The sequence below is a fragment of the Scyliorhinus canicula genome, chromosome 7 (genome assembly GCF_902713615.1).
Source record: "Scyliorhinus canicula chromosome 7, sScyCan1.1, whole genome shotgun sequence".
Lineage (NCBI taxonomy): Eukaryota > Metazoa > Chordata > Chondrichthyes > Carcharhiniformes > Scyliorhinidae > Scyliorhinus > Scyliorhinus canicula.
Genome location: NC_052152.1, coordinates 85,187,529 through 85,211,614, shown reverse-complemented (window position 1 = coordinate 85,211,614; position 24,086 = coordinate 85,187,529). Strand labels below are relative to the sequence as shown.

The window sequence follows — 24,086 nt, the reverse complement described above, 5'->3', positions numbered from 1 at the left end:
AGGAGTACACGAGGCAAAGAAGGTAACATTGGAATTAATGTGTAGAGATCAAAGAGGTGAAATTCAGTATCACCAGTCTACTAGTCCTAAACTTGACACAAGAAATGATCCCTGAGCCAGAATGGATAAGGTCAACACTCATCTTAAATTTCCTTACGGTTGCTAGAGACCTCATTGGCTAAAACTCTTTTGAAATGCCTTAGGATGTTTCACTATATTAAAGATGCTGTTTAAACGCAACTTGTTTTTATGTTGCGATAGTAATTCATGAATATTAGGCACCCTCTGATTTATTGCCCAAAGGGTATTCATGTAAAAGGCTACCTACAAGAAATCAGGATTATATTTGTTATCGTAACAGATTTCCCCCCCCCCCCTTATGTATTGTTTGGCTTCAACTAAAATTTTACATGGCCGTTTCTATTTCCAGATCTTATACATTTCTACCATTTTCTGTTTTCTTTCAGATTTCCTACATTCAGGTTTTCTGTTTCAATCTCAGCATAAAATTGTATTTGTTTGGCAATTCTTCAGCGTGCAGGTGCCAAGACATTGACTATTCAAACAATGCGTCTACCAGTGCACCGTCTTTGGCAAAGGATGTAGGTAGGACTTTGTCAAGTTGGGAAAGACCAAATTGGGAATTTCACTAAATTCAGTGGAAACTTCAATAGGAAAGATTCTCAATTTTGTCTTTAAGACAAGCTTTCTTTTTTTTTTCCTCTACATAGTGCCTCAGCCTCAAGTTGGACTGTCGTCAGGATAAAAGTGATTAAAATCACAATGGTAACCCGAATAAAAATGCTGGTGTGAACTTTAGACAGGAATCAAATTAAGAATACAAGAATTTAACATATTTGAAAAGTTATGGTAAATTTTCTTTACAAGTATGAGATTGAAAACTTGGTCTTTGTAAGCATCTGCAGTTAAGTCATAGAAATAATAACCATACACTTAGATTGGTTTACCAGTGAACTACATTTTCCCCAAATCTTTCCCACAGTAAATTGCATTTGCCCCAAATCCCAAATATTTCCCAAATATATAAAGGAAGATTCCTAACCAAGCCATATTCAGTTTTAAAACTAAAACTGGCGTGAGAGCGCGTCAGCAAGTGAACCAGATTACCTTTAGATGAAGCCAGACCACCTTCTTTTACATCAATGATAATCATTTGTTGGTGTGATCCCTCTTCTTCAACTAAAGACACACAAAACCCTAAACAAAGAAAGAGATGCGGATTAAATAAATAAAGTTAAACCCTGCTGAAAAATAAACAAATGCTTTAATAAACATAGGAATGCGACAGCATTGTGGTTACATTAACCCAGAGGTCTGAACTACTTAAATAATTACAGATTTACATCAGTGGGAATAGCCTATAATTGCATCACCCATATTAGTACGGGTGTATTGCCATGCTGATCTGCACCATTTGCTTGTAGTTGAGCTAAAGTTAATTGACTCGACAAATTGTAAAAGCCTTCTAACTGAACCTATGCATGCATCTAATCTTTTGAATTCTTTCTTTGAGTGGGAGGTGGAAGCAGTATGGAGGAGGCACAGAGGTCTTGCTCACATTAATGATTGTCATACCACTTTTCTACCCAGACTATCATAGAAAATGCTATTAAATTAATCTGATGTTGAGTCATTAATGGTCATATGGTTGCTCTGAAAATCTGAAACTAGGGTCTTAAATATAAGTCAAGCAAACTGTGTAGATGTGAGGGCTGAGTTGAAAAAGAATATTGGGGAAACTCCATTGAAAATTATAATGTAACGAAGTAACGATGAGCATCTAAAGAGTACATAATTTACAGCATACATTCTTTTAAAACACAAAAATCCACAGAAACAGTGGTAAAAACATGGTTAACAGAAAGTTTTAAAGATAGTATTAGATCAAAGCAAGAGGTTTATATTGTTGCTAGAAAAGTATGCCTGAGCTTTGGCAGAATTTAAGAATTCAGGAGAGGAGGGTCAAGAAATTGATAAGGAAAGAGACATAAAAGGACAGATTTTAAACATCTTATAAGTATGTAAACAGGAAAAGATTGATACAGGCCCAACATGTTCCCTCTAAGGTAATAGGAAGGAGTAACAAGCCCAGGGGAATGGATGACTAGAGATAGAACATAGAACATAGAACAGTACAGCACAGAACAGGCCCTTCGGCCCTCGATGTTGTGCCGAACAATGCTCACCCTACTTAAACCCACGTAACCCGTATACCCGGTAACCCAACAATCCCCCCATTTACCTTACACTACGGGCAATTTATCATGGCCAATCCACCTAACCCGCACATCTTTGGACTGTGGGAGGAAACCGGAGCACCCGGAGGAAACCCACGCACAAACGGGGAGGACGTGCAGACTCCACACAGACAGTGACCCAGCCGAGAATCGAACCTGGGACCACTGGAGCTGTGAAGCATTGATGCTAACCAGGATATTCAGGATACAATGAGAACCTGGGACCGTAGGACTTGAAAAGAGGTAACTGCAGAGATAGTGGCTGCATTGGCTTTGATTTTCAGAATTCCTTACAGATTGGAACAGTTCCTAAGGATTCCAAGGTAGCAAATATAACCCTCCTCTTAAGAAAAGGAGAAAAAGACAAAACAGTACAACTTAGGGCAGCATGGTAGCACAGTGGGTAGCACAGTTGCTTCACAGCTCCAGGGTCCCAGGTTCGATTCCTAGCTTGGGTCACTGTCTGTGCGGTGTTTGCACGTTTTCCCCGTGTCTGCGTGGGTTTCCTCCGGGTGCTCCAGTTTCCTCCCACACTCCAAAGATGTGCAGGTTAGGTGGATTGGACATGATAAATTGCCTGTGCCCACAAAGGTTAGGTGGGGATCCTGAGTTACAGGGATAGGGTGGAGGCGTGGGCTTAAGTAGGGTGCTCTTTCCAAGGGCCGGTGCAGACTCGATGGGCCGAATGGCCTCCTTCTGCACTGTTAATTCTATAAAGATCAGTTAGCTTAGCATCAGTAGCAGGCAGAATACTAGAATCTATTAGGCATGTGGTAACAATGTACTTAGATAATCATAATAGATTAAGCAGAGTCAATGTGGATGTCTGAAATGGAAATCATGTTTGGCAAGGAGTTTGGCAAGGGGCTGGTTTAGCACACTGGGCTAAATCGCTGGCTTTTAAAGCAGACCAAGCAGGCCAGCAGCACGGTTCGATTCCCGTACCAGCCTCCCCGGACAGGCGCCGGAATGTGGCGACTAGGGGCTTTTCACAGTAACTTCATTGAAGCCTACTCGTGACAATAAGCCATTTTCATTTCATTTCATTTTTGAGGTGCAACTAATCAAGCGAATACAGGGGAACAAATGGACTAGTGGATGTGGTGTCTTAGATTTTCAGGAAACATCTGAAGAGGTGTCACACAAGGGGTTATGACAAAGTTAAAACTCCTGTGATTGGAAGTAATACATTAGCATGGCCTGTGGATTGGTTAGTAGACAGAGAGTAGCTAGTCGGAATAAAAAGGACATTTTTGGGTTAGTGAGATGTAACTAGCAAGGTACTGCAAGAATGCATTCTTGGGCCTTAGCTATTCACAAGCTATATTAATGGTTTAGATGAGGGAACTGAATGCAATGCATCCAAGTTTAATATAAAGTTAGGTGCAAAAATAAGCATGCAAAGAGGTTTTAGGAGGATATAAATATGTTGTGCGAGTGGGCAAGAGCATGTAGTGAAATGTGAAGTTATCCACTTTAGTGGTGAGAGACTGGGAAATAAGACAGTAAGAAATACATCCTTCTCCACTTTCTGCTGCTCTCCATTTTGAGTTGCCGAACAAAATCAATGGCATAAAAACCATCTATAATAACTGAAACAGCAATTATGTGGGTTTGATTCTTGTCTATAAATACAAAGATGGCTTGTTCAAAATGACATTCACCACTGCGAGATGGTGCGTTCTGCCTATTATCACTGTGACAAAGAAATGGATCTGTGTCAATCTTGTTGCGTGGGAAGTCTCATGTGTCTCCATGAGAGAAAACAAAGCTTCTTGGAGAAGGATCAATCGCGCAGTGACATATCTGTTAGGTAACAGCATTAATGGAAGTTGATGCGCAAAGGATGATCTTTAGGTGCAGGCAGCAAATTAAATATCTTTCTGAAAGCAGCTCCACACACTAGAAGGTACTCAGACTGTGTAATGATTACAACTGGTGTTGCGATTGAAGTGTTCTTTAATGAGGTGCTGGCTGATGTCGAAACAATGGGAGCCTACCTCGACACTTGGGAGTTAAACTAATTATGCCTGTGGGTACACAAGTGTGTGCATGCCTCCAGCACAAGACTGAACAAGGAAGCCTGAACAAGCTTACTGAACAGAAATTAATCCTGAGCTTCATTGTAATAATCGGTGTTATGTTCTGTGTTATGGCCGTTGCAATGACGTACACAACATCTAGTTGTTTCACTCGCAAGATGATTTGTTCACAAATACGTGGAAAGATAACTAACAGATTACTATACAAAGGCTACTATATGAATTCAGTGAATTCTCCTGGAACTACTCTAAATGCAACTATCCTCTCATACTTCTTACTATCAACTAGTGGGTATCTCAAATCACGTGATGCATGTCTTGACGCCATCAGCTGGTCGGAGGTCATATTGTTCATTTCTACATAACTCTGCACAGGTATATCACCACAATCGTGACAAGCTCTAGCGCTTGCTATGCTCCAAGAAGCAGCTTCAGAATGTGATTGGATGGAATTTAGGCCACTTGCCTCAGTGTCAACTGCCCTCAGGCAAGTCTGAAGAGGACGACAGATGGGGGGGGGGCTGGAATGTAAACTGAACTGGAAGGGCGGTCATGGGTCACTGCAGATCCATTTTTCTCATGGCTCAACATTAAATATGTTTTTAAGAATATGTATGTTTGTTAGTAATTGCTGGTTAGATGTCGGCAAACTCTTGAAAATCTGAGTGGAGCAGCCCCAGTGTCCCCTCCGCTCAGAACTGACAAATCTTTCCAAGAGGTTCTGAAAAGGTGGGAGATCCATCATTAGCATTTTCACCTAAAAACAAACAAATTTAGCAGTTGCCCAAATACAAACCTAGACCTAGATCATGGCACTAGTAAATTTGTAAATTATGTACCTATTTTATGCTGGTAAAAAGTGGGCAAGATATTTTTAAAGTACTCGGGTTTTGTTTGCTTTCACCACAGTGACATACTCCAGTGCTGGATGGGTCTTAAATGACCTGTGACCAATGTTCCCTCTAAATTTTCTTTGTTCTTGGCAGACTATAAACTCCTCTGAGCACTACATTTTGGCTACGAGCCATTTATTTTTAAAAAGTCATGATTTGCACTATGTTGGAAATTTATCCAGAAGGACTAAGGAAGTTGTTTATTTCAGTGCGTAGGATGATTTAGATTGCTGCATGACTAAGTACATGAAGGCATTTTAGAGGGAACATTGCTCTTGACTAACTATTTTTTAGAATTTTAAATTAATCTAGGAGCAGATAGAGAGTTCAAGAGGGCTCAGATTTTTTTAACCATTCTTTTCAGCACATGGAGAATAAGCAGTTTAGAGAAATATGTCAAGAACCATAGGCCTAAAAAAGGGAAATTGAACACTAAATCAAAAAGCTCATCTTCCAAAAGGTAATCCAGATGGAGTATTAGAGTTAAAAGCCCTGAGAAGCATGGATGTTATGCTGGGTGAATGTTTGGCGAATCTTCCCAGATAGATAAACGAAGATGAGTCAAATTGGCTTTCGCATCTGTAATTACATTCATAACTTGTCCAGAATTTAGTTTTGATCATCTTCTGTAGAAAACTGGCGATTCATCAGCATCTCTCCATTTGATCTTTAGCATTCCTTATTGAGCCATTCTCTAAAATTGCCCTGCATGGAATATTGTGGGATTCCAATGTCCCATTTAGCATTTTAAACATTAATAATCAAAATGGACAGGGAATAAGGGTTGCTCATGCATGATCGTTCTCACTTAGACCTTAATTCATTGTCTCAAAACAAATTCTCCCAACTGCAACAGACAGATTTCTGGCTCTCAGAATCCAAGGATATGGGGAACTGGTGGGAAAATGGAATTGAGGCAAAAGATCAGCCTTGCATCAGAACTTACATGTTGTCTTTACTATTTTTGTTCAGTATAAATTTGCTTAATAAATTCCACTTAATTCGTAAGTACTAGTTTTTCATACCCTGTTAGGTCGTGCACAACTGAGGCCCCTAGTGTTAGAAATTAAGAATTTGGAACTTCGAAATTTTCATAAGAAGGATTTTGTACCTCAAAACCATAAAATCGGATAAGCAGGGATGGACTCTGGACTGATTTTCCCTTCTCTAAACTGCAGCATTCCTAAGGTTAACATTACTCAGCAATTCATGCTGGCATAACCAGCATATAAATTAGTACAGCACGAATCAACTGATATTATATTTTCGAGTAACTAAACCGGAGACTACTTTGTCTTTAATACGTAAAATTTGGTTCTTTTTGTTCAATGTTGATAACCAAATGTTCATCAAAAATACAATTATTCTGCAGCACCACATAGTGGTTATTTTATTTCCTGCTATAAAGAATCATAGAAATCCCAGCACAAAGGGAAGTTGTTCAGCTGTGACTTTATATGCATCGGCTGGTACTTTTTCTATTTCCCAATATCCTTTATTGTCAATTGCTAATACCTTAACTAATACCGATTTGTGTATTCCCTTCACCTAAATCAAAGAACTATGAAGTTTAGAACAGAGAAAGATCTAATTTGGCTCATTAGGTCAGTGTACTCATTACAAGTCAAATCCTAAATAGTCCCATGGCTTTCTATTTTTGCATGAGCCTGCATCCTCCTCTTCTTCAAATAGTTAACCAACCTTCCGGTAAAAGATGCAGTGGTCTCAATCTCAACCACTCCGTCTGGCAAATAATTCCAAGTTTCGATGAAGAAAGCCCTCCTTTGCACTTGCTCAGGGACAATTTTTCATTATAATTTTTCATTGATGACTCTTGGTCATGGACAGATACAGAAAATAATCAAAAAAGCTAATGGAATGTTGGTCTTTATAGTTAGAGAACTTCTGAATTATCGAAGAGCTTGAGGAGCCTATAGATGCAGGTTGATTTTCCCATCGCTATCCCACAGCCAAACAAAGTCAACTTGGCAACCAATCAGCACCTTTATCTTGCAGTATAAATTCTCATGATCGTTTGAAATTTGATTTTTTTGTGCTTGTCCTGATAAATGCACGACGAAAAGTTTCAGGAACATATCTATATTTTCAGCCATATTAGATTATCCTTTTTTCTTGTATAGTGTGCAATGTTTGTCACCCTTCAGGTTCTTTGGCATAATTCCTGTTGAGAGAGATTTTTTAAGGATAGTAGCTCCATAAATTCTTCCCCAATTCTCTGTTTGCAGATCATCCTGATCTGCTGAATCATCTACTCATTCTGTAGTGCCCTGTTGAATATTTATTTTCAACAATGCTCTTCTACATTTTCTGCAATGGTTTCAGCACCCCAGGTTAGAGGAGAGTGAATTAGAGTTCCTTGCCTAATTATCCATAATGTGGAGATGTCGGCGTTGGACTGAGGTGAGCACAGTAAGAAGTCTTACAACACCAGGTTAAAGTCCAACATGTTTGTTTCAAACACTAGCTTTTGGAGCACTGCTCCTTCCTCAGATGAAACAAACATGTGGGACTTTAACCTCGTGTTGTAAGACTTCTTACTGTAATTATCCATAGGTTGCAAGTAGACATTGGGATATCAGGCGTTGGATTTGGTTGTAACAACTCCATAATTGAACAGTTGTTTTAGTCATAATCCATGTCACTAACATTGGGAGAGCTGCCCCACAAACTAGACAAGCAATAGACATTAATATTCTCAGAAAGATACTTTCACCCAACAGACTTCTACACCACCATCATTGAGTATTCCCTATTACATGAGCAAGACAGAGTTCTCCAGGAGGTGGCAACACATTGATGCATAGTCAGGTGGGACTTGACCTGGGAGTTCTCAACACTGACTCTGGATCTTATGAGGCCTCATACTATCAGGCTAGACGTGAACAAGGAAACCTCCTTCTGATTACAATTTATCACACTGTTCCATTAATAATCCCACAAATCACGTCCGGTGACGGCGGGCGGGAGGCAGCCGCACACTGGAGGGCTCCCGCTCGGGAATAGAAATTTCGGAGTTTTAACGCCTGGTCCCAGGGGCAACGGAGGCTAATAAAGCTGTTAAGAAGGCCCAGGGAGGAGAAATGTCCAAGTTTGGGAATAAAACGGCTGTGAAAAAGGGGGTTAATGAAAGTCCGCCAGTGAGTGGAAAAAGTCAGCGCAGGAACTGTAAGAAAAGCGGAGGCTGGAGCACCAGGGGATGCCGCATCATTCACAGCAGAAGAAATGACCACGGTGATGGCTGTGGAAATTGAAAAACAGTTCACAAAACACATGGAAGCGATGAAAAAGGAGATGGCGGCAGCATTGAAAGTGCTGGTGGAGGAAGCGATTGCCCCGGTGAGGGTGGCGGTATCAAGCGCAGCAGAAGCAAGGTGAGACACTGAAGGAAGTGGAAGAGGCATTATTGCAGCACAGTGATTAACTCACCTCGATGGGGAAGGAGTTGTGGAAGGTAATAGAGACCAACAAGGTTCTGTGAGCCAACATGAAAGACCTGTAAAACAGAATCTGAGGATTGTGGGTCTGGCCGAAGGGGTGGAAGGCCCAAGGCCAACGGAGTATTTTGCTACGATGTTAGCGGAGCTGTTGGGGGAGGGGGACGAATCCTCCCTGTATGAACTGGATCGGGCTCATCGGTCGTGGAGGCCTATACCAAAGGCGAGTGAGCCGCCAAGAGTAGTAATGTGTGTTTCCATAGGCATAGCGTGAAGGGGAAAGTCCTGTGCTGAGCAAAGCAGAAGAGTGTGGTGCTGTGGGCTGGAGCTGGTATACGCGCTCCAGCTCCAGCTGTTGGGGCTGGCGAGGAGGCGGGCTGCCTTCAGCCGGGTGAAGGAGGAACTATACATCAGTAAGGTGCAGTGTGGCATAGTATATCCAGCTAAGTTGAGGGTGACCTACAAATCCAAGGACATTTATTTTGGGACGGCGGAAGCGGCGGAGAAGTCTGCAAAGGCAGAAGGACTGTGGCAGAACTGAGAAAGGGTTGTGTACCGATGTAGCCTTATGTAATTTTATTTTTTCACTGCGTGTTGGTGTATGTACTAAATGAGTGAACACTGTATATTTGGACAAGGAAATAGTTGGGACTTTCATTTGCAATGATGGTTCTTTGGGGCTTGGGTGTGTATGCTGGGGTTGTGTGCAAAAGGGGATTTCTTGGTTTTCCTGGGACCGGGCAAGTGGGAAGGAGACCTGGGCAGGGGCCTCCATGCTGGCCGGATTAAGCCGGCCAGTGAACGGGAGTGAGGTGGGGGGAGGGGCTGCAGCCATCGGAGCCTGGCAGAACAGGTTCTGGTGAGTCTAGCCGGAGTGAAAAGTTGGGGGAAGGAACCAAGGTTGAAGAGAGGAGTTTACAAGATGAAGTGGAGGGGAGGAGTCTGGGGGGGAGGGGGGCTCTACAATTCACGGGTGTCACTCATGGTACTCTTTTGGGGATTGGATGGCATTGAATATTTCGGGGGGGGGGGGGGGGGGGGGGGTGGACTATATATGTCAATGGTGACCATAGACGATTCCTGATTCCTTTTTTCTTTTTCTCCACCTTGGGACGGTTTTTTTTTTATTTGATGCTTATATTGTCAGGTGGGCCTGACAATTGTTTGGGGTGGTGAGAGATGGGATCGTTGTTGTTAATAAGTGGTTTGACATTGTATTCGTTACCGTTTACTGTTTGTTGGTGGGGTGTAAATTCTGAAGAAAATGTGAAAATGGAGAATAAAATATTTTAAAATAAATAAATAAATAATCCCTCAAATCGAATGTAACCTTTGAAAAAGTACCAGGAAAAACAAGGGCGCAGATAAACTCTGTTTGAGGAAAGTGAATGCCCATTACGAAGAGTGGCTAAAAAGCACCAGTAATGACTGAGCCAGCCATGTCCTGAAGAACATATCTGCCAGTCTGGATCAGCAGTATATGGTGGGAGAAACAAAATGAGGGTAAATACTACTTCAGCTCATTGTCACTCATGTTTTGTAGATGTTTTTGTCCACAACAATTTTACAGAGACAGAATATTGGCCAGGATTCTCAGTTTGGGAGACGATGTTCTCTTGCCGGAGGAGAATTGATATTGATTTGCTTAGGCGATCTGTGCGTGTGTGTGTGCGGGGCGTTTGGGGGGAGGGGGCCCTGATAGGGATGGGTGGGCAGGTTGTGCACTTTAGCGGGACGTGGGGTACTCCCTGCGCCCAACGCAAGGGCCACCACGTCAGGTTCATGTTTGGTGATACCTGTAGTAATCCCCGCCCACGTGATTCCCAGCCCAGAGGACCAGAGAGTCAAGAGGGCCAAGAAAATTTGGTGTCAGGCCCGCTAAGTGGATACAAATGGGCCATTAGAGCCCATTTGCAACCTCCCGCTAGTGCGCAGGCATGAACCAAAATCTCACCACCAGAGGGGGCCAGAGCATAAAGGTTGGTTTGGCCCCAGACGTAAATCTCAATTGCGGCCGGTCCCCGATTCTCCGCCCAATCAGGATCCACATTGCGGGGCGGAGAATCCAGCCCATTGTCTTCTTAACAAGGACACGCTCCATTATGTTTTCAGCAAATTAAATTCACTCATGTGATATCAAGAAATGACTGAGCACATTGCATACGGCAAAGGCTCTAGTAATCGATAATATCCCAGATGTAGTGCTAAAGAGCCAGGCTTACAAAATGACTGTGACTCTAACCAAATGTTCCAGGTCAGCTGCAACATTGGTATCCACCCAATGAAGTGGAAAATTGTCCAGTTTCAATTCGTCTACAAAATGTAGGCAAATCCAATCGGAACAATTAATACACAATCAGTCCACCCTCAATCATTTTTTAAAAATAAATTTAGGGGCAATTTTAGCGTGGCCAATCCACCTACGCTGCACATCTTTGGGTTGTGGGGGCAAAACCCACGCAAACACGGGGAGAATGTGCAAACTCCACACGGATAGTGACCCAGAGCTGGGATTGAACCTGGGACCTCAGCGCATGAGGCAGCAATGCTAACCACTGCACCACCATGCTGCCCCCAGTCCACTCTCAATCATAAACAATGTGATGGAATGTGCTGTTGACAGTACAATTAAGCCTCACTTACTCATTAATAGACTGTTTGCTGATGCTCAGTTGGGTTCTGCGAGGGATACTTGGCTCTCGTTGTCATTACAGCCTTGGTCCAAACAGGAATGAAAGAATTGAGTTCTAGAACTGAGAATGACTGCTCTTGACATCAAAGCAGCATTTGACCAACTGTGGCATCAAAGAGACTGATAACATTTAGGTTAATGGTAATTAGGGAGAAGGCTCTCCAGTAGTTAGTCATACCTAGCACAAAGGGGAGGACTGTGGTTGTTGGAAGCCAATCATGCCAGCTCCAGTGCATCACTGCTGGAGTTCCTCAGGATATGTTAAAAATCCAATCATCTTTAACTGCTCATCAATGACCTTTCCTTCATCATATGGTCAGAAATGAGGATGTTCTTCGAGGCCATGTCCGGGGGGGTTATCTTCACAGGGAGAGGGGCACATGTCCTAGCCTATTCCTCCCTAGTCGCCCACCGTAGAATTCTGCTTTGCAAGGGAGGGGGTAGGTTTTGTTCTAAAGTTTTATGTTTGTACCAGTGTTTCACTGTCTTGTTGTTTTTCACTATTGTGTATTATATAAAATGAAAATCCGAATGAAATGGGGATGTTCACTGATAATTATGATGTTTGGCTCAATTTACAGCTCCTCAGATACTGAAGCAGTACCAGTTTGCATGCAGCAAGACCTGGACAAATATCAGGCTTGGTCTGTTAAGTGACAAGTAATTTTATACTAGGTGATAATCATCTCCAAAGACAGCGGGTCAAACTACTTCCTCTTGATATTCAATGGCATTACCATCGCTGAATCCGACACCATGAGGATCATGAGAGTTACCATTGACCAGAAACATAACTGGAACAGCCACATAAATACTGTAACTACAAGGGCAGGTCAAATACTGCATATTCTGTAATAAGCAAATCACCTCCTGCCTCCATAAAGTCTACAAAGTACAAGCTAGGAGTATGATCGAATACTCGCCACTTGCATGGCTGAATGTAGCTCCACCAGTACTCAAGAAGCTCAACAGCATCCAGAAACAAGCAGCCAGCTTGATTGGCACCCATCCACTACCTTAAAACACGCAAACCTTCCATCGCCAGTGCACCATAAGCTGCAGTGTACCTCAGCTAAAAGATGCACTGCAGCAACCCCACTCTGGGGTGGACACCTTCCCAACCAGCGACCTCTACCATCCAGAAGGATAAGAGCAGCAGGCATTTGGGAAACACCTGCAATTTGCTCTTCAAGTCACACATTATCCTGACTTGGAACAATGTCAAATGGATCAAGCATTTTAAACAAACAACCTGGAGGCATTTTTGCACAAAATCAGTAGAGTTAAATTAATTTATGCAACTTCAAACTGAACTGTATATAGCCAACTCTCAATTATGTCGGACCTGAATCCCAAGTCGAATCAAATAAATCAGTCTCTGACTATCTTAAAAACAAGCCTTTAATTTTACGACATGGACCAGTTGCACACGTTATGAAAATTACACATTTCCTTTAAAGCAGGCTGTCAGTGACATAATATTAATAATAAAAATAATCATTATTAGTGTCACAAGTAGACTTAGATTAACACTGCAATGAAGTTGCTGTGAAAATCCCCTAGTCACCACACTAAACATTTGCTCAGGTATACAGAGAGAATTCAGAATGTCCAAATCACCTAACAGCCCGTTTTTTTGGGACTTGTGGGAGGAAACTGGCGCACCCAGAGGAAACCCACGCAGACATGGGGAGAACGTACAGACTCCGCACAGACAGTGACCCAAGCCGGGAATCAAACCTGGGTCCCTGGCACTGTGAAGCAACAATGCTAACCACTGTGCTACCAACATAGCAACAATAAAGCCACAATTGACTAATCTAATAGAAAGAAGTATTTGTGGCAATCTGTGCATAGTTATTTATAATTTTAGAATTTTGGACATATTCTTACCATAACTAACAGAAGTATCAGACTTGTCAAACTGAACACGATGAATAATTTTAGGACAAATTTCAATTTCTTGGTACAACTGAGAAAACAAAATAGAAACCCACGGTGAAAGATAATGCAAACTGCTTCAAAATAATTAATAATATAATTAAATATTTATCAATATGCATTTGTAATGAATACAAATTTCCAGTGTTATAGGTTATACAATCTGTTGTTGTATATTATGCACCAATGTCACATTAATATCTCCCAAAAATAGTATTGTCAAGACAGCTTTTTCTAAATTTAATTTTTTAATCATCCTCATCTTCACTCGTGTTTTCAGATTTATTCATGATACCATTTCAACTCCAGAACAACAAAGTGCAAGCATTTTACACTAAACCACAGCCTCACAATGCAATAAGATCAAAGGTGTCAGGAAACGCACTCCAGCTAGAGTGCAGCAGAAGGGCCCAAAATTACATCAGCAGCCAGATATGCAACACCCCACTTCTAAGGGTGGCATTTCTATGGTCCTGGTCAGCAAAGAAGCCTCCACTCATCCCTCAAAGTTAATTGAGTATGAGGGGGTCAAGGAATACCTACACTGGGAGTTCCCACATTCCTGACCTAGTAAGTAGATCATGGCAAGATCTGCATCCAAATGTCAAAGCAGGAAAACTAGCAATTTAAATGGTTGAGGTGAGAACCACCCGAGGGTTCAGGCTGAAGATCGTGACCCAAACCTGAAGATGAGGGACTTATTTTTTATTTAAAGTTGTCACCTTTAAAGGGAACGGAGGGACCATGTATACCTTCTTTAAATAGGCTCCTCCACTCTTGCACTAATTGAGTTTGATCTCTGCCTTAAGGACTCAAAAACAAGACAAAGGTGAGAAGACAGTGTTCATAATCAAAACGGACGGGTAACAAAATACACAATGTTACATTATGAAGTCCGTTTCACATCACAGTGACCTTTTTTGTGGGGTATGCGCACAACTATTTTTTTTTAAATGGCGCATAATAAATACAGGGTTTCAAATTTTCCTTGGTTTAATATCCTTACAATTTAATAAATGACTTTTTAAAAACTTTTATTGCTGTAATATTTTCATAATTCAAGTTTGCATACCATGTTGCCAAGAGCTACACCACTCTCCTCTGTGCATAATCGTAAATTGCCAATAACCATTCCTCAGTTGTGTAAACCTAAACTCAGGTTACCTACCAGATCATGAATATCCTCTTGCTTTGGTATAAAATATTGAATGCGATTGTCCACTGTAAACTTCAAACGCACATAGTGACCACTTGGCTCCAAATTTTGTACCTACAAAATATAGAGCACTAGAAATGTATAAATGTAGATTTGTTAAAAACCCTTTCATGCTCTGGTTAATGGAAACATTATTAATATTCCGTTTTGAAAACAATTTAATGTTACCGCACAATCCACAGAAAAATTACTTGAAATCACTTAGCTCCATAACAAGGTTCTATACAACATCAGTGGTCCAATACTATCCTGATGTCGGAAGAAGAGCTGCTTTCAAACATCTTTGCTGTGTGGGCTTTATTGAGTCATACACAAAAGGATGAGAATAGTAACAGAGAAAATATATTGATCTCATCGATAGTTACAGTACAGGAGGCAATCTGGTCCACTATGCCTGTGCTGGCCAATCCAAGCCAATCTCACCTTTTAGTTCTTGATCCATGGTCTGGTCAACCAAAGCACTTAAAATGCATAATCAAATAATTTCTAAATGTAATGAGAGTTTCTGCCTCTACCACCCTTTCAGGCAGTGAGTTCCAAATCCCCACTCTCTGGGTGAAAATAAATTCTCAACTCCTTTTTAACCCTTCTACTAATTACTTTAAATTTATGTACCCTAGTTATAGATCTCTCTACCAAATGGAATAAATCTTTTCTATCCACCCTATCTAGGCCCCTCATTATTTTATACACTGCAATTAAATTTCCTATGTTTCAAAGAAAACAACTTCAGTCTAGCTAATCTTTCCTCACAGCTAAAGTTTCCAGTTTGGCAACATTTTCACAATTCTCCTTTGTCCCTTTCCTATTCCTTTACTAATCATAACTGGTCACCTTTCAGTGTTTTGATTTGAGCTGACAATACCGAAGTATTAGAATGCTAATGTCAAATAAGTTGAACAAACATACGGTTAATTAAGATTTTGCAGTCAGTCTTCAGACCCATTAAATTTCGGGAGAATAGATTTGTTCCTCGTAGTTGCTTTTACACACTAAAATTCTTAGGCATATGAAGAAAATAATAATTGTGTCTAAAGTTGTGAGTGATCGTTAAGCAACAGCATTATATTTTCATTAAAAAAGCTTTGTTATTTTCATACTATTTAGATTTACTTTCAAGGAAATTTTTGGAAGTTCTTGATGCCCTACTGCACTCCATATTCTTTATAAAAAAATTAATTTGGCAGTTGCGCAGAATTGTGTTCAAAGTATGTCAAATCACATGATGGAACATGTATCAGGGCTGCACGGTAGCACTGCTGCCTCACAGTGCCAGGGACCCAGGTTCAATTCCAACCTTTGAGAGACGGGGTGGAGTTTGCACTTTCTCCCCGTGTCCGCATGGGTTTCCTCCGGGTTTCCTCCCACAGTCTAAAGATGTGCAGGTTAGGTGGATTGGTCATTCTAAATTGTCCCTTAGTGTCCATTCTAAATTGTCCCTTAGTGTCCAAAGGTTAGGTGAGAGATATGGTTGGGGAGTGGGCCTAGATAGAGTGCTTTTTCAGAGGGTATGGATAGACTCAATGGACAAAATCACCTCCTTCTGCACTATCAACATCATGAAGGGCTCAGCTCAAACAAAACAATTGGCGCTCTGGGAAACAATAATGCCTTCAAAAGGCAAGTACAAATGCTTCGTCAAACTCATTAAATTCATGGAAGTCTGAGAACCTATACCCTTAAAAAATAAAAGGATATAAACTGGTTACTATGATTTGGGAGCAACAATTAGCTTCCCCAATCATCAACCCAATCAACTATAACTCAAAAAATTCAGTTATTTCTCAGCTTTGTTTTGCTAATGTTTTCCCCCAAAGATATTTCTAAAAATTTAGCATTTAGCAGGTACCTTGTGAAATTAATTAAGAATTCAGTTCTATTATTTAAGCAAAATATTCAAATATAAACAAAACAATGTTCCTCCCACCCACAAGGACCGCTGATTTGGTTTTGTTCAAACTCAGGGGTACTACTGTTTGTTTCTGGCACACAATTAGTTAATGTGGTTTCCCGAATAGAATCTACTACTGAATCTGTCTCAAAAAAGATAGCAAAGTACAAGGCCAAAAAGAATGTGTAATATTATAAACATTGAATGCAGTTAACTAAACTTTGAGCATCTCCTATAATCATGCTTACTTAAATATTATCCCAATTGTATTCCCATTAAATAAATACTTAATCAAAAGGATTATAAAAGCATGCGAGAAACCAGCCTAAGAATCTGGGACACAATAGGTTGGAGAATGAATTCTATTGAAAATGAGTTTTTTTTCTTCATATTCCTACAGCCATATCGAATAGCTGGATAATATAACTATTGCTTCATTTCATGCTCATTTCACAGTGCTCAGCAGACATTCAAAATGACACTGTGAGATGGCAATTCAGGATGCCAAGTGTAGCAATCTTTTCAGCACTGATCTGCCTTATTTTGCTACTGTAGATCGAAATTGTCTGATCAGATAATTACTTTAGACTATTTTATGTCTTGGAACTTTCCCTAAACAGTCTTTTAAGATTTTGAAGCCTAATTGTGTAATGTTTTTAATGATTTTTGTTTTCAAAATAAACTAAGTTATTCAAAAGTCTTTACAAAGGGCTGCATGATGGTGCAGTGGTTAGCACTGCTGTCTCACGATGCCAAGGACCAGGGTTCGATCCCGGCCCGGGTCACTGTCCGTGTGGAGTTTGCGCATTCTCCCCATGTCTGTGTGGGTCTCACCCTCACAACTTAAAAAGATGTGCAGGGTAGGTGAATTGGCCATGCTAAATTGCCCCTTAATTGGAATAAAAAAATAACTGGGCAGTCTAAATTTATTATTAAAAATCTTTACAGTATTTTTAGTAAGTTTTATACCAAAACTAAGACCTTCCACACCCCACTTCTTCATGACAAGAGTAGATACGTCAAATGTAAATAACAATGCAGCCAATCAAAAAAGCAGCAAAATGCGAGAAAAATAATTGAAGCATATCTTTACATAATACATGATGAATTGAAATCTAAATTATAATTTTGTATATAACTTCAGAGAAGAGGATTATAATTTCCAAAAAGTAGCCGACTAAGTATATGCAATAAATGATTAAAGGGTTAAATAATGTAATTATTTAGTAATATGAAAATCATTTGTCAAAAATGTTTTAGTCCATCTACAGGAATTAACTATTCAGCATCCTAAATTTCATTGCAGGCTTTTAAAATTACTCAAGTTAATTTATTAAATGAAATGACTCGATACTTATGCACTTATTTTTGTGACATCAATTATCCATCTAAATAAAAAATTTGGAAACCACCACCATAGGTGGGTGCTTCCCCCATCCACCCCACCTCCACCCCCTCCCCTAAATGGCATAAAACTGTACTTTAAAATAAGATTGTCTGATTCTTAAAAGTCTGTAATGAAATGCTTGATTACTTAATCTCTGAATCATACTACTGTACCAGAACTCTTCAGGTTCTTAACTCACATTGTGATTTGAAGTGAGAAGATGCAGATCAAACAAAAAGGTAAATGTGCATGAGCTGATGCAGGAGACAGGAAAGAAAACAAGTAATAAGAAGTTATAATGCGAAAGAAGGCATAGCAATAATTCATAACAAAATATATTCACATTTGTATATTTAATGAATACGGCCTTAAATGATAAAACATGAATACACATATAGATGTGTGGCTAATGGTGATTTAGACCATGTCAGGCATATTTCAACTTAACCTAAATTGTTTAGACTCAGAAGATAAGTGTTGTTTAGTGATATTTAGAAACGCTGCGGAAACGAACACTCAGTCATGTCACTGACTGATTAAAAATGCTGTGTTTATGGCATACTGACTAACAAACGACACACCCTCCACCCCCAACCCTTGGCTGCACCACTCTACTGTGAGAGTTGCAATACAGCTTTTCAAAAAAAGTGCATTCTACATGGAGAAGTTCACAATGCTAACATAATTTCAGTTCCTTTTAGATTGCATCCCAAAGTGAGACAATGACATTTTTTAAAAATAATTTATTGTCACAAATAGGCTTCAATGAAGTTACTGTGAAAAGCCCCTAGTCGCCACATTCCAGCGCCTGTTCGGGGAGGCCGGTACGGGTATTGAATGTGCGCTGCTGGCATTGTTCAGCATTACAAGCCAGCTGTGTAGCCCACTGTGCTAAACCAGCCCCTTTGTTTTCATCAAATAACTCTCACATTAAATATAAGTCAATCAAAGTCTGAAAATCTGGCAAACAATAATACATTTATTTTCATATATCCTAGGTCTATTTCAATCCATCAACAAAAATAGAAAAATGTTAAGGATCAATTATTTGAGTATAGTCCCTAATCAAAATAGGAGGGTAAACTAGGAGAAAAGTAGGCGAACAAATTACAATGGATAAGAACAATTCTTGGAATGAGAAAACTTAATTTATCAGAGAACAATCTTGAGAATTTGAGGGAAATAAATTTTACCTTCATGTTTACAAATACATTCTCATGGATATACATAAACCAAACCAATCTATCCTTGTCGATTATGGTTCTCTTCTTCCATTCTCTGAACATATATATTTGTACATATATCTTTGTGTGTATTTCTGAGTGAATCTGCACTTGTGTCTTCTTTGCAGATTTATGCCATTTTTTCTTCCTTGTTATGTGTATGTGTTTCTCTCCCTCACAATAAAGGGCATTTGAAAATAATTGAAACAAACATCTCATCACTTCCAGCTCAACTCTAGCTAGTGCTGGAAAATTATCAAAGGTAAGGCAGCTAAATTTGCTGATGACTCAAAGATAGGTGGGAATATAGGCTGTCAAGAGGGCGTAAATAATCTACAATGGGATTTAGAGAAGTTAAGTGAGAAAACTGATAAAATATGAACTTGCCCATTTTGTCAGAAAGGCAGCATATTATTTGAATGGAAAAATACTGCAAAACTGCATGGTACAGTGGGATCTGGGTGTCCTGGTACAGGAATCACAAAGTTGGTATACAGGTGCAGCAAGTGATGAGGAAGGCAAATGGAAAGATGGCCTTTATTGAAAGGGGAATTGAATTTAGAAGCAGGAAAATTATACAGGGTATTGGTGAGACCACATCTGGATGACTGTGGACAGTGTTGGTCCCCTTACTTAATGAAGAATATAATAACATTAGAAGTAATCCAGAGAAGGTTCATTTGACTTATTCCTGGGGATGAAGGGGTTAACTTATTCGGAAATATTGAGCATAGACTTATTGGAATTCAGAAGAATGTGAGATGATCTTATTGAAACACGTAATATCCTGAGATAAACATAAAAACAAAGGATAAAATGTATCAAGTTGCATCATTTTACTATTTTTGTCAGCCTAGAATTTAGACCAAAGGATTAAAAAATATCAACTGTAATAGCTTAAGAGACAACCTAAAGTAATTATTATATTTGTTATGTCAATGATTCAACTTCAGTGTAAAAGAAAGAACATCACTATTTTTTATTGTCCAATTGTTTTTATGTCATCACTGACTGACATGAAGGCATTGGCTACACACAATCATAACAGGAATGGGACAGCAAAAATATTGAATGAACCTATTATTTAGTCGCCCGAATTATTGCTGGAACTTGACTATTTTCTATATATTCAAAAAACTGTCCATCTACTTTTTTGTATATTAAAATGCAATTTATATAGTACATTGCAAGGCAGGGCAGAACCCTAATCTTTCATACTTTTGTACGCCTCGATAAATTAAGTTGTATTTTGAATGATTTTTCAGTTCATCGCATACTACGTTACTCGATCATAAAAGTTTCAGGTTTGATCCCTGATTGTTGTCAGGTTGCTTGATATGAGTAACGGTAACCTTAAGGGGTCTATATTGGTCACTCACATGAATGAGTGCAGCTCAAACTATACAAGTCTAACTCCATTGAAGGCAGAGCGATTTGCTTGCCCGTTACTGAACTCACAATCCACCACATTCCCCATGGCTGCAGCAATATATGCAAGTATCAAGAGCACCTCCAAGCTGTGCAACCTCGACTACCATGAAGGACAGGAACAGCAAAATCATGGAACACCATCAACTCAAAGCCTCCCATTAAAGTCACGCACTTGAATTAGACAGGAATTATTATTCGTTCAGTGCTGCTGGAACAAACTTCTGGAATTTCCAACATCAGACTACCATGGGAGCACAGTTCAAGCAGGCTAACCACCATGTTCTCAGGGCAATTAGGAATGATCAATAAATGCAGCCTTACCCACATTGCTCAGGTCAATGAACAGATCATTTGAAAAAAAAATGCCTCAAGGCTAAATTACATGGTGACGCTGTCTAGAGTCATGCATCAACAGCAGCTGCTTGGCAAGGTGGTTAATGATACCTGTGGAACAATCCTCCTGCATCTGTTACCAAACGCATAAGTGAAGAAAAAAATGTGATTGCCCACAGCAAAGAAAAAAGCATAGACTGATCATGATTTGTTTTACAAAGAATTACTCTGTATGCCAAAATTATGAAAAGACCATTAATTGGTAAACATCATAAATCAATCGAAATGAAAATGTAATTTTTTTAAAAATTAAATGGATAAAAGTGCTTTAAATTTTCCATTGACTATAGGAATTGGCTCAAAAAAGTAATCAATTGAAACAAAATACAAACTATTCTCTTGGATACTTCATTCCACAAGTGAAAAAGTCTCCCGGAGGGATAATTTTGAATTAATTCAGAATTTTAAACCTCCGGAAAATATTAAAAAGGTATCAGAAACTATGAAATACCGTGTCAAACAAAACCTTTCAGAAATAATAAAAGTTTTTTTTATGAATACACCCTCTATTTCATCCCTGTGCTTGAGAATAAATACTGAATGGCAGTGTGACTTACTGCCAGACCTTTTATTGCTTCAGCTCCATTTTTGTACAGACTGCTTTTGAAGGGTTTTATTTATTTATTTTAATATATAATGCATTCAACACAATATAGACAAATGTTCCTTTGTTCACTGATAATATTCATGTTTCTATATTACACAAGCCAAGGTCATTTAGATGCTCTTTTTTGTGTTTTGAACCACCACATAGAAAAATACAAGTAAAAATAATTCGCAAAATTATACCGGTATGCAATCAAACAGCTATTGTACCAGGGTTTCGGAATGAACATCAAAATCACGAAAATGCATGACTATTTTAGATATTATCAAGCTGGTTGCAGTTTGTTGTGAAGGAAAAATAGAGTTTTTAAAGGTGATTATACAAAAGAAGATTTAAAAGCTTTGCAAAGAGTAGCCGTTTCAGTTACAGAGGAATAAAATTAAAATTAAACAACTGAATTCAGTAAAGGATTTGTTAAGCAAAAAATAATTATCAAGCTTTTCAATATGCTGTCAATTGCAATAAAATATTTCATTGCGGAATCAATCTTTTTAAAGTTCTGTGGGATCCTTTATTTAGCCAACATTTCAAAGCAACTTTGTCTGTAATCAACTCCTCTAATAATTACTTGTTGAAAGTATAGGGAGAATTAATCTTGGACATACCTTACAGGCAACATCAAGAATTTCCTGTGCAGAGTTCCCTGGATGTACAACAACCAAAATGGGTTGATCATCTGGCAAACAGACCCATGAAGGCACGAGGTAATCAGTAACCCAGTTGTCACTTTCACGTGTTTGTTGATGAATACTCATGGTTAGGCTCTTTTCTTTCTGTTGGAAAGGCCAGTAATAACCTACACTCAAATTCTTGGTAACAGTTAAATCAGTATATAAAGTTTCTTGCATTTCAATACAGAAACATGCTTTGGCAATTTCTTTATGCAATACAGTTCACTGACATAATGTATAACTATTTAAAATAATTTCACAATATGAAAAGGAAAGCCCAGCATCAGCACCCGTTTTATAAAGAATAGATTATCAAACTTTTTTTTTTACTTCTGCTGATGTTTCACATTTTCTTGTTCCAGAAGCGTGCTGAGAATATTCTTGGGAACTTGGCTAGGTGGAGTTACTGAACCCAATAATTATAGACTGCTAAATTTAAAATTTGCGAAGGTACTATCAAAAGCTCAGGTATTATCAGTAATCTATCAGTACTGGGCATGACGGCAGCACAGTGATTAGCACTGTTGCTTCACAGCGCCAGGGTCGCGGGTTCGATTCCCGTTTGGGTCACTGTCTGTGCGGAGTCTGCACATTCTCCCCGTGTCTGCGTGGGTTTCCTCCATGTTCTCCGGTTTCCTCCCACAAGTCCCGAAAGATGTGATTATTAGCTGAATTGAGCATTCTGAATTCTCCTCACTGTACCCGAACATGCACTGGAGTGTGGTGACGAGGGGATTTTCACGGTAACTTCATTGCAGTGTTAATGTAAGCCTACTTGTGACAATAACAAAGATTATTAAATGACACTTTCTACCAACCTGTAATAAGTTAACTTCTTCACATCGTCAATACCGTCACTTCACTCCACTAAGCCTACTATAACAAGCTACATTTACAAAGTAAAGTGATATCAACAAAAAAATGGTTTGCAACAATCCACTGAAAGGGCGATCAGGAGAGGTAACCAAAAGCCTGATCAAAGAGGTAGTTTTTGAAAGGAGCATCTTAAAATAGAAGAGAGTGATAGAGATTTGAAAGAGGGAATTCCAGAGCTGATAATCATAGATGAATAAAATCATAAAATGGTTCTGATACAGAAGAAGGTCATTTGGCCCAATCGTATCTGTGTTGGCTCTCTGCAAGAGTAATTCAGCTTATTCTCCTCCCTCGCCCTTTCCCCGTACGTTGAAAATCTCTCTCTTCAGATACTTATCCAACTCTTTGGAAAGCCACAACTGAATCTGCCTCCACCATACTTTTAAAGCACGGCATTCCAGATCCTAACCACTCGCTATGTAATAAAGCTTTTCCTCATGTTACTGTTGGTTCTTTTGAAACCAGCTTAAATTGGTCTCCACTGGTTCTCAATAATTCTGCCAGTCGGGCAATTCAGTATCCCAAGACTGCTCCACCAGTCAGATAGATAGATTCCCCCACAAGAGAAGGCATCCTCTCAGCACTACCCGGTCAAGTCCTTTTTGGCACCTCTCTAAAACATCCTTTCAAAAGTATGATGCCCAAAATTAATCAGAATACTCCAGTTGTGGCTGAACCAGTGTTTTATAAAGGTTCATCATGCCTTTCTTACTTTTATACTCTAAACTCAATTTATGAAGCCCAGGATCCTGCCCTGCCATTGTGTACAATTCGTACATATAATATTCAGGTGTCTGATCTTGCACCTCTTTTAGATTTACATCTATTATATTATATTGCTTCTCATTCACCTAAAGACCAATGAGTACAGGCCCAGCCTACTCAGTCTTTCCTCAAAAGACAACCCCTGTATCCCAGGAATCAATCTCGTGAACCGTCTCTGAACTACCTCCAATGAACTATACCCCTCAATATTCAAGGGACTAAACTGTATGCTGTATTCTAGGAGTGTTTTCACCAATGCCTTGCACAGTTTTAGCCAGGCTTCCTTACTTTTATACTCCATCCCCCTTGCAATAAAGACAAACATTCTTAATTACTTGCTGCACC

At 39.5% G+C, this 24,086-nt stretch overlaps 1 protein-coding gene across 7 annotated transcripts in view; it reads right to left on the bottom strand.

Moving 5' to 3' along the window:
- The window catches only part of LOC119969104 (T-lymphoma invasion and metastasis-inducing protein 1-like), a 420,850-nt gene that overhangs the window by 179,750 nt on the left and 217,014 nt on the right, over positions 1-24,086 (bottom strand). For 5 of the 7 annotated variants that reach the window (XM_038802310.1, XM_038802313.1, XM_038802311.1 and 2 more), the window contains 4 exons: positions 22,035-22,202; positions 14,450-14,551; positions 13,234-13,312; positions 1,129-1,218 (listed from right to left, as the gene is read on the bottom strand). In XM_038802310.1, coding sequence (XP_038658238.1) covers positions 1,129-1,218; positions 13,234-13,312; positions 14,450-14,551; positions 22,035-22,202 — 439 coding nt within the window. Of the gene's footprint in view, positions 1-1,128; positions 1,219-13,233; positions 13,313-14,449; positions 14,552-17,974; positions 18,030-22,034; positions 22,203-24,086 lie in introns of all 7 variants that reach the window. The other 2 variants (XM_038802317.1, XM_038802316.1) reach the window with 2 other exon arrangements.